Genomic DNA, 15,481 nt, shown 5'->3' with positions numbered 1-15,481 from the left:
TATTGAAAATTAACGATCTTTATTGGAAATGTTAGGTAAAAGGACTAATTCAACTTGTTATATGAATAAGACCCCTTTAACATACTCACTTTATGTCATTATTGGATAAAGCGAACGCTCTGGACAAATTTAAGAATCTAGCGCATTTATTTAGCTCAGACATAAACCATTTTAAATCTGACACTTTATTTTTATGGCAACACTTAACACGTCACCCAATTGGCAGTTTGCAGAGAACGTATAATACGTTCTCTGCTATTTGTTATTTTTTTCGTTTGGAATTGTTAAATTCATTTTCCAGCTGTCTTCGTGGGTGTAGTTGACTGGCGTTTGGAAAAGGCGAAATAATTATTTTGAACGTTGCCCGTCGTTGTGTGTGCCGTGTAAACATTAAGAAGAAAAAGGTGTATTGGCTGAGATTTTGTGCGCGAAACGTAGCGGCGACGGACGTAAGGGCCAATTTGTTTATAATAAAATATTTTGAGAAGGAATTTCATTTGCATTGTATTGTTGGTGTATTGTGTACGCGAAAAGCAGATTGTATGTACATTGGTGCCTCGCTGATTACTCGTTGTATCGCATAGACGTCTAACAAAAGATACAAAACAAAAAATTCTACAGGGTGTGGTTGTTGTGCAGTGGTCGATTATCCAAAAGATGGAATGAAATTGATTAAAAAATGTGTTATATATTTATGGTGGCTTATGGCGAAGTTCTGTTGAAAGTAACGCACCCATTGTGTTAGTGAATGGCAAAACGAATGCGCACAAAACATATTGTAAATTAATTTATGCGAAACGCGAACGAAATTAATTGAGAAATTTATGCAAATTTGATGATACCCAACTTTTAATGTTGCTGACAGTGACGGCGTAAATCAGGCATTGACTTCGCTCTATTTGGAAAGGGTTACTCGGCGATACCGGAACACCTATGTACATACATATAACATTCATAATAAGAAATCAAAGAAGTAATAAAACAAATGATGTTTAACTTTTTAGTTGTCTCACACCAGTGTGAAGAAGGACCAGTGCAAAATTAGTGACGTTGACAACCACGACGTCAACGTCAACGTCGTCGTCAGCGTCGCTTTAAGACTGTTGCACTTTGCCAAGAGCAGGTGTATATAGCGCCAAGAGCGGACGCTGGTGGATGACCGGCTGAAATGAGCAAAAGCAACGAGCCGCTGCAACAACAAAAATATCGACATCATGTCGCGGCTTGCTGATTATTTCGTTATTGTTGGCTATGATAACGATAAAGAACGTGAGTAATTTGTCATGGGGATGTCGAATACGGCGATACTTTCGTATATACATACATACTATTATATGTGTTTACTTATATGTACATATGTGATAAGAATAACATCATATATTTATATACTAATTTCGAGTTAATTTAAATTTAATTATTCGATATATTTGTTCTATGTAGCAATGCAAAGTTTATTTTCCGTATTTTATTTTATTTGACAATACTAAAATAAAGTTGAGCGCTCATAATTGATTCACAATTTATTGTTGATAAATTCTAGGGACTGCTGCTGGTAACATCCACATGTCATGTGGCAAGATAGTGCAGCGATTTCCGGAAAAGGACTGGCCAGATACTCCATTTATCGAGGGCATAGAATGGGTATGCGTTTTATTGAGATTTTTAACACTTTTAAATATGTTCTTTTTAAGAATGTACATATGTATGTATGAGTGTACAAAATATGCTTTGCATTTTTTTAATTAAAATACCATATAAAATTGGAATATATACTATGAATACGAATATGCAGTTTTTATTAAGGCACATAGACATACACATTTACAAAATATGTTTTATTTGTATCTTCTACTATACAAAGAATTCAAAATTAGAAAATACTCTACAAATTATATTTATTTCTTTTATATTTTCATTGTATTAACACACTCGAAATAGTTTTGTCAACCGCTTGGTTGGGGTTTGTCGTACGATAAGCAAGAACCAAAATTTTTCACTTCCGTACTTACTGATATCGATGCAAACAAGCATTACTGTGCATGCCTTAGTTTCCATGAAACATTGGCCATTACACTTAATAAAGTCATTGATGAAGAAGATGAAGCGACCGCTACGGTCAGCGGTATTGGTGGCACCAAATTCCAGCCGGCCATCACTGCTAGCACTAATGGCGGTGGAAGTGGTAGTAATAGCATAATATCTCATCACAGCGTTATGTATGCGCCCAAATGTCTAGTGCTAATATCACGGCTCGATTATGCTGATACATTCAAGGTAAGTCTATTTACAAATATGTATTTATGTATTATCAGTAAACGTATATTGTATATACATACATATGTAAACACTTTGTTCTAAATTTAATTTATTGTTTACAGAACTGTCTAGGCACTATTTACACAGTATACATCGAGAATCTGCCATACGCTTTAGAGAATCTCATTGGCAATATACTTGGCTGTATACAGGTGCCACCGCCAGGCGGTCCGCAAGTACGCTTCTCAATAGGAGCCGGCGATAAGCAATCGCTACAGCCACCTCAATCGCCATCGTTGCCAGTAACGGGCACAGCTGTTTACTTCGTTTTTAAGCAATTAGGTATGCGGATAATCCAATACATATGTATATACTAAATATGTGCCTGCTTGTATGTTAAATTTTATAATTTTTTATTAATTTATTTTTAATATGATGCGTTTCAATGCAATCCATCGCGCCATGACAAATCTGACTTAACCACAACACGTATCGTTTGAATGTATGCCATCGCCGGTGTCTGGTATCTGCCTTGCTAAAATACATCGTGTGGCGTTTAGGCATTAAAAATGTACTTATACTGCTGTGCGCGGTTATGACGGAGAATAAAATTCTATTCCATTCGAAAAGCTATTCACATTTGACTGAAAGCTGCAAAGCTCTTGTATCATTGATGTATCCATTCAGGTAATAATCACAATTATTTACACCGTACGATGTAGTGTTATATAAAACTTCACGTTAAAAACAATTTATTATCAACATTTCTAGACCTAATAAACATTCTCGTATATAGTTACATATATTTACCACTAATTCGATTTTTACCGATATAGATACACACACGTATACATTCCGATATTGCCAGCACCGTTAACCGAAGTTCTCTCCACACCCACCCCCTTCATAATGGGCATACACAGTTCTCTAGTGAGCGAGATCACCGATCTGCTGGATGTTATAGTTGTAGACTTGGACGGTGGCATGGTGACAATACCGGAATCACTCTCACCACCAGTGCCCATACTTCCATCACCACTGTGGGAGCAGACACAAGAGCTGCTTACAATGATACTATTTCCGCATCTTTCGCAGGCGGATTTGGCATTTCCATCGCTCGAAAAACCAACTAACTATCCGAAATCGGATGCAATAATAGATAAGGAGCTACGTGCTATTTTCATGCGCCTTTTTGCTCAACTACTGCAAGGGTAACTAATATAATATACAAAAACATACACATTTAATATTTTTATTGTTGTTTTTCTTTTCTCCAGTTACCGCTCATGTCTGACAATTATACGCATACATCCCAAACCGGTGATAACTTTTCACAAGGCCGGCTTTTTGGGGGCACGTGATCTTATAGAAAGCGAATTTTTGTTTCGCGTTTTGGACAGCATGTTCTTTACCACCTTTGTGAACGAGCGTGGACCACCGTGGCGTTCTGCCGATGCTTGGGATGAATTATATAGTTCAATGAATGAGATTCTGAAAAGTGAGGCGCAAAATAAGAGCTTAGTAAGTAACGCATATAACAGGTTATGTGTTTTAAGCTTGCGATAGTAATATTTTTTTATAATATCTTTCAGATCCCAATACATATACAAGAATTGGGGAAAACGCTCTATGAAAATGAGTGTCCAAATCAACAGGTTTACGCACAGAAAGTGCTCCGACCACCGGATGGCTCCTTCCATCGCATACACCAGCCAGCATTTCCACGTATCAGTACCGATAAAGTAGAGCTGATTATAAACGATGGCATGCGTAAGAATTGTATTTCGCATCGTTTAACAGTGTTGCGCAATCAAATGCGCATTATACCAATGGGTCCACGCTTGCCCGAGGTGCTAGATGTACGCCCAGCTGTCTTAAATTCAGCGCGTCGTCTTGAGGTAGTAAAGCTATTTGCATTTACAAGAGTTCTTAACAATTAAACATTTTATTTTATTTGAAGGTGCTGAAAACATGTGTTGCTTACATTTTCGAAAATAAAATCGCCGATGCACGCAAACTTGTGCCGGCTGTGATGCGCACACTCAAACATCGCGATGCACGTCTAATACTCTGTCGTGAACTGTTCGGCTATGTACATGGCAATAAAGCGATACTCGACCATCAACAATTCGACTTGGTGATAAAGTGAGTTCTTAACGAAATGTGTTTCAAATAAAATAATAATAATAATGTGATCTTAATATTAATGCTAATATACAGATTTATGAACAAAACAATACAAAACTCCACCGGTATTGATGAGTACACTGTTGCGGCGGCACTCTTGCCCATGTCGACGATCTTCTGCCGCAAGCTTTCTACGGGTATAGTACAATTTGCTTACACCTGCATACAGGATCATCCCATCTGGAAGAATTTACAATTCTGGGAATCTACATTCTATCAGGATGTGCAGACGCAAATTAAAGCTTTGTACATGCAACGTCGTCGACAAATCGAGAATAATAAAGAATCGAATATCGTGTTAGACGATGTACCGTTGGAAGAACCGACTGCGCTTGAGATAACAGCAGAGCAAATGCGTAAAAGTCCAACGCTGGAGGAGGAAAAAAAGAATGTAATTAATTCAAAATTTAATTTTCCGATTTTATACAAATATTTTTTTCTTAATTTATCATATGTGTATCTTTAGGAATTGGCGCAATCAGAAGAGTCCACACTTTACAGCCAGGCCATACACTATGCTAATCGTATGGTTTCTTTGCTAATACCACCCGACGTAAATGCGGTGGGACCGAAACCGAAACAATCTTTTCGCTTAGACGACAATCAAAGCGTATCAAATAGGTAAGTTATGTTGGTCTATATTTAATTACTTTTATTTTTTATCATTGTATTACAAATTAATTTTGGTGTTTGAAAAATTCTACAAAGTTCAATTTAATATTTTCGAATATTATTTATGTCAATCAGTTTCAGTTATTTATTAATGTATTTTTTAGTTTACTGTTACACAATTGTTTTTGTTATATCGATTCTTAACCATATTGCAAACGGTACACTGAGTCTCAAAACTGCTCGACAATAGTAAAAACTAGATTTTCTTGTTAGTTCTAAACTGTTAATATTTGAATTTATCTATGGATATATATGGAATTTCTATGTATTCTTACTTTAAATATTTTTATGAAATTGACCATAAAATGTAATATCAGTTTTCTCCATTTATTTATAGAACAAATACATTTCTTAGATTGAGGTACGATTGTTTTATTAGTTCTTGTAAGCACGAGCATATTCTTATTTATACTTACTTTCGCTTAATTTTTTAGCTTGTCTAATTTAAATAGCACACTTATTTTTAATCTCTTTGATTTTTTTTTGCTTTCGCGTTTGAAATTAACCAAGTTCTCATTGTATGATTTATATTTATTTCTATAATTTCAAAACTAATATATTTTACGAAATAATACAATTGAAAAAACTGGAGGAATTGAAAAAAAAAACACTCACAGACTCATTATTATTAAATTAAAGTTACATTATTATTTTTCATTCAATTAATTAAAAAAAAAACACAATTTAACGCTTACTTTTTATACATATCTAATATTTTTTCAAAACTCTCACAAAATTCCATCAAATTTAGTTACTTTCCGCAGAAAAATATTTTAGAGTTATTTTTGTATTTACACGTCGAAATTTCATATTTAAAGTAATGCTTTGCAACGGTTAACATCACATTTACGCATTTGTATATATTTCTTTATTTAACCTTGCAAACGTTTCGTCTCGTTTTCGTTGCAGTATTATGGGTTCACACAGCTTAAGCGAACATTCAGACGAGGGCTTTGAGGAGAACGACGTGCTGGAAGTTGGCGGCGCAGTTGGCAAAATGGTTTCGCGTTTCATAGATCGCGTGTGCACGGAGGGCGGCGTCACATCGGAACATATACGCAATCTACACGATATGGTGCCCGGTGTGGTGCATATGCATATCGAAACACTGGAATCAGTGTATCTGGAGTCTAAACGGCATCCACATGTACAAAAGCCAAAGATACAAGCGCCATGTCTGCTGCCAGGCGAGGAAATCGTAACGGATCACTTACGTTGCTATCTCATGCCGGATGGTAGAGAAGATGATACACAAAGCTGGATACCAGCCGAGGGCGCATTATTCTTAACAAATTATCGTATTGTGTTCAAGGGTGTGTGAAAGTCAAAATTTAAATATTTTTATTTCATAGACAAGTATTGTATAATACATAAATATTTCTGCATTTTAGGCTCCCCCTGTGATCCGCTCGCTTGCGAACAGACCATTATACGCGCATTTCCTATCTCCTCAATGCTGAAGGAGAAGAAGATCTCAGTTCTATATCTATCGCATTTAGATCAAACTTTGCCCGAAGGCTTACAGTTGCGTTCCAGCACTTTTCAGTTGATGAAAATCGCTTTTGACACCGAAGTGACGCCGGAAATGATTGAATCTTTTCGCAAAATACTCACAAAGGCACGCCATCCGATCGATGAGTTCGAGCACTTTGCCTTCCAATCGTACGGTACCATCATGCATGGCACTGCACCATCTAAAACCAAAGAAAAATACTCAACATTAAAGGGTTTCGCTAAGAAAACGATTTTACGCAAATTCAAACAAAAAGCACCAACCAAACGCAAACTGGTTACTTCGACGTTGGATTTCGACACGCTCGGTCCATCGACTGAGGCGATAGATACACATTCGTTGGACGACGAACTTGAAGATGATGAGTTCGAGACGAATACGGACACGATGCCACGCCTGCTTACCGCCAAAGATGTAGAACGCATGCGTGAACGTAGCTATGTGCGCGATTGGAAGCGTTTGGGCTTTGACGATGCGCAAAATGGCTTCCGCATAACGACGGTTAATGCCAACTACAGCCTATGTCGTTCATATCCTGCGCTATTGGTTGCGCCTGTGCAAATCAACGATGCGGCGCTACTGCATCTCGGACGTTGTTACAAGAGTCAACGCATACCGGTGGCTACGTGGCGACATCGCAATGGCGCACTGCTGATACGAGGCGCACTACCACACAGCAAATCGGTGATCGGTGAGTGTGAAGATGGCTGTTTTGTATTTGAACTGTATAAATATCGTAAATTTCCCATTTGAACAGGCATGCTAAAGAATTCCACCGGCTCGAATACGATGTCACATGACGTTGCCAATTACCATGAACAAGATAAATATATTTCAGCGCTCATCGACTCAATGCCGAAGAATCTCTCCCTAGCACTAGCGCAGTACACAATTACGGGCATGAATTTGTCCATGAATTCACTGCTATTGAACGCTAACGATGAGTCGTCCTACCTCAATCGCGCAGACACTTCGTTGACGCCCGAGGTTAGTCGTAAACACAAGTCGGCACTTTCAGCTGGTGGCAGCGAGTCCAAATCGAATAATTGGACAGATTCACTAAAACCAAAATCGAATACTATAAAGAACAATTCATCGGTGACAGCAGCCGCAGCAGCATATCGTAAATTACGACTTTATGTCTTAGGTAAATATACTTTGCCATTATTCTTTTCATATTATCTCACTATATGCCTTTGCTTTGCCTATATTTAGGCGAGAAATCTCAAACGAAATCCGGCATCAACGCAGATCTCTGTGCCGAATTCATAGCCGTAGACTATGCTGATTACCGGCAATCGCGCATCGCTTTCAAGAAGCTAATGCGCGCCTGTCTGCCCTCGAATACAAGCAACGATGCCGATCAGACATTCGCCAAAAGCGTTGAGCAATCGGAGTGGCTGCAACAAATCTCATCACTCCTGCAACTCTCCGGAGCAGTAGTCGATCTAATGGATTTGCAAGAGTCGAGCGTAATGCTCTCCCTGGAGGATGGTTGGGATATAACCGCGCAAATTTCATCAATTGCACAACTCTGCCTTGATCCCTACTATCGCACAATGGAGGGTTTTCGCGTGCTCATCGAAAAGGATTGGATCGCATTTGGACATCGTTTTGCGCATCGCAGCAATCTGAAGCCAACACATGGCAATTCTAGTATTGCATTTGCGCCAACTTTTTTGCAATTCCTAGATGCTGTCTACCAAATTCAGAAACAGTTTCCAATGGCCTTTGAGTTCAATGAGTTTTATGTACGCTTCTTGGCTTACCACATGGTTTCGTGTCGTTTTCGCACTTTCCTTTTTGACTGCGAGGTGGAACGTTTCGATTTGGGCATCGCATCGGTGGAGGATAAACGTGGTTCCCTTGGCACCAAACACCATCTGTTGGGTAATAAATTTTTAAGCTTTATGTGTATTCGCTTGGCCACCGCATTAATTCGTTTTTTTTTTTCATTTTCATGCCTACAGGTAATACGGGGTCCGATGACGAGGGTGTCTATCCCATGGACGTACGTAGCAAGGCTCAGTCGTCAGTGAATTTCAATCGCATCGGCCACTCTATATTTGACTATATCGAACGGCAACACGCGAAAACACAAATCTTCTACAACTTTATGTACTGCGTGCGTGACGATGTACTGCGTCCACAAAGTTCTGTGCCCGCACTCGATCTCTGGGCGTATTACACGAACGAAGAACTTGCACAGGGCCCACCCTACGATCTGGAGCTCACCAATGCCGACGAAGAAATCGATTTATCCGAATTGCGTGGCAAACGCATCGTGATTAGTGCCGGTTATGATAACATCGAGAAGAGCAATCCGAATGCATTCGTTTGTCTGCTGAGCGATGTGCGTCAAGCGGAAACGGAACGTGGCTATTTGCCACAGAAATGGTTGCAAGTGTGGGATCAACTGGAAGTGCCTCCCATGGAGGAGCTGACACGCAAATCTTCGCTTAGCAGTATACTTTTGCAGTCGCACGGCAAATTGGCGCACAAACGCTCTACGCTGGAGATTCTAATGAAGGGTCGTCTAAGTGGTTATCAGGATAAATTCTTTCATCCGCATCGTTTCGAGAAGCATCCATACACCACACCGACGAACTGCAATCACTGCACGAAACTGTTGTGGGGTCCAGTGGGCTATCGCTGTATGGACTGTGGCAATTCTTATCACGAAAAATGCACCGAGATATCACTGAAGAATTGTACGAAATATAAAGCCGTCGACGGTGTGGTGCCGCCGAATGTGAACATCTCCCAGGGTGACACCTCAAGCATAGCATCGAGTGCTGCCACAACAGCGCGTACCTCCAGTCATCATTTCTACAATCAGTTTAGCAGCAATGTTGCGGAGAATCGCACACACGAGGGGTTAGTTGAGGGTTTTTCTTTCATTTGCGTGTGTTTAAAAAAAATAACTACTCATATATTCCTAATTTGCTATAAAATGATTGTAATTTTATATTCCTTGGAAGTTGACCATGTTATTCTACAATTCCAATATCATTATATGATTTGTTCACTCTTTGCAGCCATCTTTATAAGCGTGGGGCTCTTCTGAAAGGCTGGAAACAGCGTTGGTTTGTTTTGGACTCCATAAAGCATCAACTGCGCTATTATGACTCCGGTGAGGATTCACAATGCAAAGGAGTTATAGGTACGTGGTTTCTGTTTTTTTGTTTTATCTCTCGTTTTCTTTTTCAATTATATTTATTATACTTAAATCACATCCGAAATTTATATTAAATATTCGATCCAAATTTAAAGAAAAAAATCTTTCATATTCCATATTCTATTCTAAGGTCTATGATTGGTTATAATTTATTTTATTGTATTATTTTTTTGTCACATGTTTTAAAAATAATAATAATAATAAATATATATAGTATTAAAATTATAAATTTTTTCTCTGTCATTTCGCCCAAATTTGTCATACAAACAATGCAGAATTGGCTGAAGTGCAATCGGTCACACCGGCGCAGCCCGCACAAATTGGCACGAAACGCATTGACGAGAAGGGCTTCTTCGATGTAAGTAAACCAGATACCGTTATTATAGCTGCTCTCAATTCGTAATTTTAATTATTATCATACACTTTCACCTCACCCTCATTACAGTTGAAGACGAATCGTCGCACCTACAATTTCTACGCCGTAAATGCGAATTTGGCACAAGAATGGATTGAGAAAATTCAAGCTTGCTTACAGTAGACGACTACTTGCATAGACCCGCCCATCAGCAGTGTATTCACATATGAAATTCCGTTTCTTGCGCGTATTATTTTAGTTCTATAACATAAGCTGCTATCAAGTTGCGTGAAAAAAAAGAAAGAAAAAAAAGCAACGCTATACGCAAGAATTTAGCGTTAAACTTATTAATTTATACATATATATAAATACTAGCGTTTAAATGTGTATATTTAAGAAATGTGAATGTATTTCCTTCTTTCGTGTAATATTTATTATTATTTTTCATTTTTATTTTGCATAAAACACTAAGTGTATACATATTTATGTTATGAAACCAACGACAAACATAATTAATAAGCATTAGTGCAAATAAAGTTAATTAAAATTAAATAAGCTACATACGTACATGCATAACGTCACGCTGCCATCTATGTGCGTGTGGATTTTGTATTTATGTGTCCAAGTTGCTGGCTTATTAGGCATAAATTTAAGAGAACGCACCTTTCTGCATTTGTATTTGTAGTATATTAGCATATGTATGTATATACTATTAATGTGTTTTTTTTCTAGTATAATGATAATTATTATTGTTATTGATGTTTTTACTGTGAAAATATATATATATTGCAATAACCAGAGTTACCACATATTTAGTGTGTATGCATATTAATTTCGAGCATTACTGTTTTTCTATATGCAAAAAAAAACAAGTAAATATATGTACAATGAATTCATTAATATATTATATACATACAAACATACCTACATAGATATACTTCAAACGTAGCGTACCAAAAGATATTTGAATATGCAATGCAATATGCTTATACATACATACATATAATTAACTAAATATTATATAATTATATATATAACTTAATAAATAGACTTTTTCAATGTGATCAATTGATGAAATACTAATCCATACATACAAAAATTAAATAAAATAAAAATATGTATATGAAAATAAAATTGTATAAATGTAGCGTTTAATAATGAATTTTTTAATAATATTTTTTTTTATTTTCTTTATTTCATTATTTTTTTTATTTAATTATTATTTTTTATTTAATTATTTTCTTTTTATTTAATTATTTTTTTTTAATTACTTCATTTTGTTTTATTAATTTGATTTTTTTTATTATACTTTTTTTATATATACATATATATTTTTTTTAATTGTATCAAAATAATGTTAGCACACAACTAAAGGTTAAAAGATGCGAGTTTTGATTTCCGATTATAATTTCTGTGAACAATAAGTATGTTTAATATATAATTGATCAATTAACCAGCCTCTGCTCAATTAAAACACTGATTTCGATCGATTTACTATACAAAACAAAAATCTACATTAATATTTAATTTAATTTTAATCGATTTAAAAAAAATTTTAAGATTCGAAAATTAAAAATCTTGTTCACACTACACGACGGTAGATTTCGTTGTTGGAAATAAACAATAAATAGCAATCAGCTGATGAAACTTACCAACTCCTTGTGAAAAGTAGAAACAAAAATGTGTAACAGCTTCAATTATCGAGTAGTCGGCAGTGACAATGACAAAAACTGGTTTCTCAATAAAATTTTTAATCGATCAATTAATTTGGCTGTATGAAAAGGCTATTACGACATAACCATTCTAAACGATGTATCATCGACACCTACCCACGACAGCCGAATCATTGATACCCGAGGAAGGCAAAGTTAAAAAAGACACAACTAGTGAATATGTTGAGTGAGGAAGTTTTGAACGAATAATGAGAATGATTTCAACTGTAAATTTTTCTTACAACTATATTTTTTTCTTTATATTTTTACTATTCTAGAAGTATTTTTTTCTCTCTGAAACTCTTTCAATGCTAATAGTCACGCTTTACTATTAAATAACTTTGATATATTCTCATGCCCACCCATCAAATTGAAATGTTGTAGACTCGTAGTTATGCTCAAACATATTTTCAACAACAACAACTCCCGCCGTTTATTTTAAATCCGACAACAACTAAAGAAAAGTTGTCCAATAAACAATGTTTAGTATAAAAAATGAAAATGGAAAAAAGAAACGCGAAAATTTATCAATATAAATCGCTGTGGCATGTCCATGGCAGAATGTGTCATACTGTGGTTCAATTATTGACTCACGATGGTGGTTCTAATTTAAAAAAAAATATAAATTTAAGCATCTCGAAAACAAAGAAACAAAATTAAATGCGTGCACTTCACCTTTCTCACCTTCATATCACCGATTTCGTGTATATTCTCATCCGAATAGCCCTTCATGGCTTTCGTCGCCACCGGGCCCATATAGTTATTCACCACAGCGAATTCCATCAACGATAGGAATACAAATACCGAACACGACGACATCCACACATCGATGGCCTTAACGTACGACACTGGCGGCAGCGATTGTTGTGATTGGGTGTTTTGTGTGGCGAGTGTGAGTAGTGATGTGACGCCGAGCGTGACACGAGCCGGTATCGCTTCAGGTTTAATCCAGAAGGAAATCCATGACATGACCACAATTAGCGCTGACGGTATATAGCTAACGAACGATAAGGGAACGAAGTGTGTAAATAAAGCTAATTACAACGGTATTTAATGTAACGGCACTCACGTATGAAAGAGATGATAGCCGAGGCGGCGACGCAGATTGAAAACGATGGCCAGACAGGTGAAGTTGCCTAAGAAAATTCAGAGCTTAAATTAAAACAAATGAAAGCGCAAATTAGTGTAGAGATTGATCCTACTATGCAGTGCAACAAATACAAATTAACCTTATTTACAATAAAATTTACTCAATAAACCCCTATAGCATTATGTAACCGAAACAAGTTTGTATCTCAAGTCTTTTATTTTTATGATTTTTCCTTTGCATACTCTTATTTCGGCATGCGCAAATCACAGTTTCATACCTGTTGAATATTCAATAGTACAATCGGTTGTATAATTATTCGATATATCCAATTGTGGTAATTCTATTTCCGTATTAACCACCAGCGGATCGGTCATATTCCAAATGAATACCAAGTCCTCAACCGTGTGTGATACTACAATGGATGGGCATGTATATCTATAATATTTTATAATAATATTCCAACTGAACTCACAGCTCTCAATCATCATGGAACAGATTTGTGTGTCATGTGGATAAGACTCGAACTTCATGGCGCATGATAGCACTAAAGTTAACCTTAAAATTAAAAAAAAAAATTTAGTTTTAATGTACCTGATAGATACATAGATATACTCACTTGGACATGTAGAGCAAGGTCTTATCATGGTATAACCACAAATAGTGATTTGGTATGCTCATTTCGTGGAATGTGACTTTTTTTGCATTCTTAAAGAAGCAATCCGGTCGCCAAATGCTGTGCAACCAATCGACATCCAATATACGATACTGTTCGCTCATGTTCTCTGGCAGTCGCAGGCGAGGATCCCGCCAACTTTGTGCTAGAAATACGTCTGTGACATATGTCTGTATGAAATGGGGCAATTTTATTTTAATTTTCCGTATCTTTCACATAAATAATTGCCAATACATTACCATCGATTCTTCGTTAATGGAATCCAGCGATAACACTGTCACATGGAAGTAAACAACGGTCGGCTGTCCCAGTAATTTTGGAGCACGATTTTTATCATAGTTTTTCGATGGTATTGGCAATATATCGGGCAATGATAAGCTCGACTCAATACCGGTGACTAATTCTGCACTCTCCGTGACATTTCTATAAGATACAAAAATTTTAGGAATAATTTTGTTTCAGAAACGTTGAGTCGAAGCGAAATTTTCTATATTCAGCTAAAAATGTTTGAAAATAAACATTAATAAATTATTTAAAATAATATTAATTTTTTTGAAGCGAAAACTAGAAAGGGTACCAATCTCTTAAAAATAAGAGGACAGTCCAACCATAAAAATTTCAAACTCATACGCACATACATATGTACTATGTGTGCCACCGGCTACCTTTGTCACGTTTATGTACCATACATGACGTTTATCATAAAAATATAGAGAAATTAATATTTTTAAACTCATTACTCACCTTAAACCGTGAATACAATTGCACAGCAATATTGATTTTTCCAACAAATACAAATGTATTACGAAAACGACTAGAAAGCTTTGTTGATTTAATTGTTTAAATACAGTACGCATTTTGTAGAAGGTATTACGGTATTTAAGTATATTTGTCACATTAATTTATATAACAAACATTTATAAAAGTACTATAATCTCCGATTTTTATATACAGAAATGTGCAGCATAAGTTTTTAATTGAACGTTAAGTAATTTATGGATATTAAATTTAGAGGTTATAATATTATTGGTCTAAATATAAGTACCTACATACGTACACGCATTTATACACAAAAATTCAATACTATGACTTAAACACTTGCTGACGAAATTGTGTTGTTTATAAATGATTCCTAAATGTATAACTTTCAAATACTATGTATTCAAGATATTTTAAATACTATATTGTCAATGTGGTTATTAATTTTGGCATGTATTTTATTGTTGTAGGTAATATTGCACGCACATTGAATATATTTGAAAAACGTTGCACTAAAAGCTGACACATCATCACTGTTTAATTTCAAATTCACTGCAGCTCAGCTCTTTCAATGCACCCAACAATGTGTTTATAAATGGACAAATTTCACATTGTAATGTTTCTTTTTTGAAAGTTTTTTCTTTTAAATTTGCATATTATTTCTTAATAGCTAAATTTTAGTTTGATTTGGCACTTAACGTGTGATTTTATGTGCAGGTGTGATAAATATTTTTCTATGGCTTCTTTGAGTGCATTTCGGCTTTGGATTTGCATTCTTGCATTTCAAATTGACAGTTGTGGTGTGATGGCGCTAAAACGGGAACTATACAACAACAAATAAACGCATGTTGCTGTTTACTTTTGTATGTAATTTTATTTTTATTTACTTATTTTGCATTTGTATTCCATGGACAATTACAGATGTAAACAAATTGAGCGAATGCATTGAAGTGTTGATAAACAAAAAAACAGCACGTGACATTTAACATAATTTCATATATTGTGCAAGATATGTGTTGATTGTACATATATTAATACTAAGATAAATAACAAACTGAAAATAATGTAAGGCGGAAGTTAGTAATA

General features: G+C 35.9%; 2 protein-coding genes across 3 annotated transcripts; one reads left to right on the top strand and one right to left on the bottom strand.

The window, feature by feature from the left end:
- The first annotated feature begins 311 nt into the window (after nt 1–311).
- LOC105210122 (myotubularin-related protein 13) lies at nt 312–11,040 on the top strand. Its single transcript, XM_011180893.3, has 20 exons — nt 312–935; nt 1,005–1,269; nt 1,541–1,641; nt 1,939–2,274; nt 2,379–2,598; nt 2,817–2,943; nt 3,093–3,467; nt 3,534–3,777; nt 3,849–4,154; nt 4,217–4,401; nt 4,477–4,834; nt 4,910–5,064; nt 6,025–6,428; nt 6,507–7,319; nt 7,386–7,775; nt 7,844–8,518; nt 8,599–9,505; nt 9,667–9,791; nt 10,082–10,164; nt 10,252–11,040. The coding sequence occupies exons 2-20, from the start codon at nt 1,215–1,217 to the stop codon at nt 10,342–10,344; spliced, it is 5,952 nt and encodes a 1,983-aa protein (XP_011179195.1). The 5' UTR covers nt 312–935; nt 1,005–1,214; the 3' UTR covers nt 10,345–11,040.
- A 661-nt stretch (nt 11,041–11,701) lies between these two features.
- On the bottom strand, nt 11,702–15,378 carry LOC105210119 (glycine receptor subunit alpha-2). Of its 2 annotated transcripts, none has more exons than XM_011180889.3 (8): nt 14,381–15,378; nt 13,876–14,059; nt 13,580–13,806; nt 13,436–13,518; nt 13,241–13,375; nt 12,943–13,009; nt 12,549–12,870; nt 11,702–12,477 (listed from the first exon to the last, which is right to left on the bottom strand). In XM_011180889.3, the coding sequence occupies exons 1-8, from the start codon at nt 14,491–14,493 to the stop codon at nt 12,328–12,330; spliced, it is 1,281 nt and encodes a 426-aa protein (XP_011179191.1). In that variant the 5' UTR covers nt 14,494–15,378; the 3' UTR covers nt 11,702–12,327. The 2 variants fall into 2 exon arrangements, with proteins under 2 accessions (XP_011179191.1, XP_011179192.1); XM_011180890.3 differs by having other exon boundaries at nt 12,558–12,870.
- Between the last annotated feature and the right edge of the window lie 103 nt (nt 15,379–15,481).

This window comes from Zeugodacus cucurbitae, chromosome 2 (genome assembly GCF_028554725.1).
Source record: "Zeugodacus cucurbitae isolate PBARC_wt_2022May chromosome 2, idZeuCucr1.2, whole genome shotgun sequence".
NCBI classification, from domain to species: Eukaryota; Metazoa; Arthropoda; class Insecta; order Diptera; family Tephritidae; genus Zeugodacus; species Zeugodacus cucurbitae.
This window is presented reverse-complemented; position numbering and strand designations above follow the sequence as displayed.

Excerpts from the sequence above, each read along its gene's own strand:
- LOC105210119 (XM_011180889.3), bottom strand. The coding sequence starts at position 14,493 with ATGCGTACTGTATTTAAACAATTAAATCAACAAAGCTTTCTAGTCGTT. Across the intron at positions 13,519-13,579 it reads ACCTTGCTCTACATGTCCAA|GTTAACTTTAGTGCTATCAT; the intron begins GTGAGTATATCT and ends TTTAATTTTAAG. Across the intron at positions 13,376-13,435 it reads TTCCATGATGATTGAGAGCT|TATCACACACGGTTGAGGAC; the intron begins GTGAGTTCAGTT and ends CATCCATTGTAG.
- LOC105210122 (XM_011180893.3), top strand. The coding sequence starts at position 1,215 with ATGTCGCGGCTTGCTGATTATTTCGTTATTGTTGGCTATGATAACGAT. Across the intron at positions 7,320-7,385 it reads ACACAGCAAATCGGTGATCG|GCATGCTAAAGAATTCCACC; the intron begins GTGAGTGTGAAG and ends CCATTTGAACAG. Across the intron at positions 10,165-10,251 it reads ACGAGAAGGGCTTCTTCGAT|TTGAAGACGAATCGTCGCAC; the intron begins GTAAGTAAACCA and ends CCCTCATTACAG.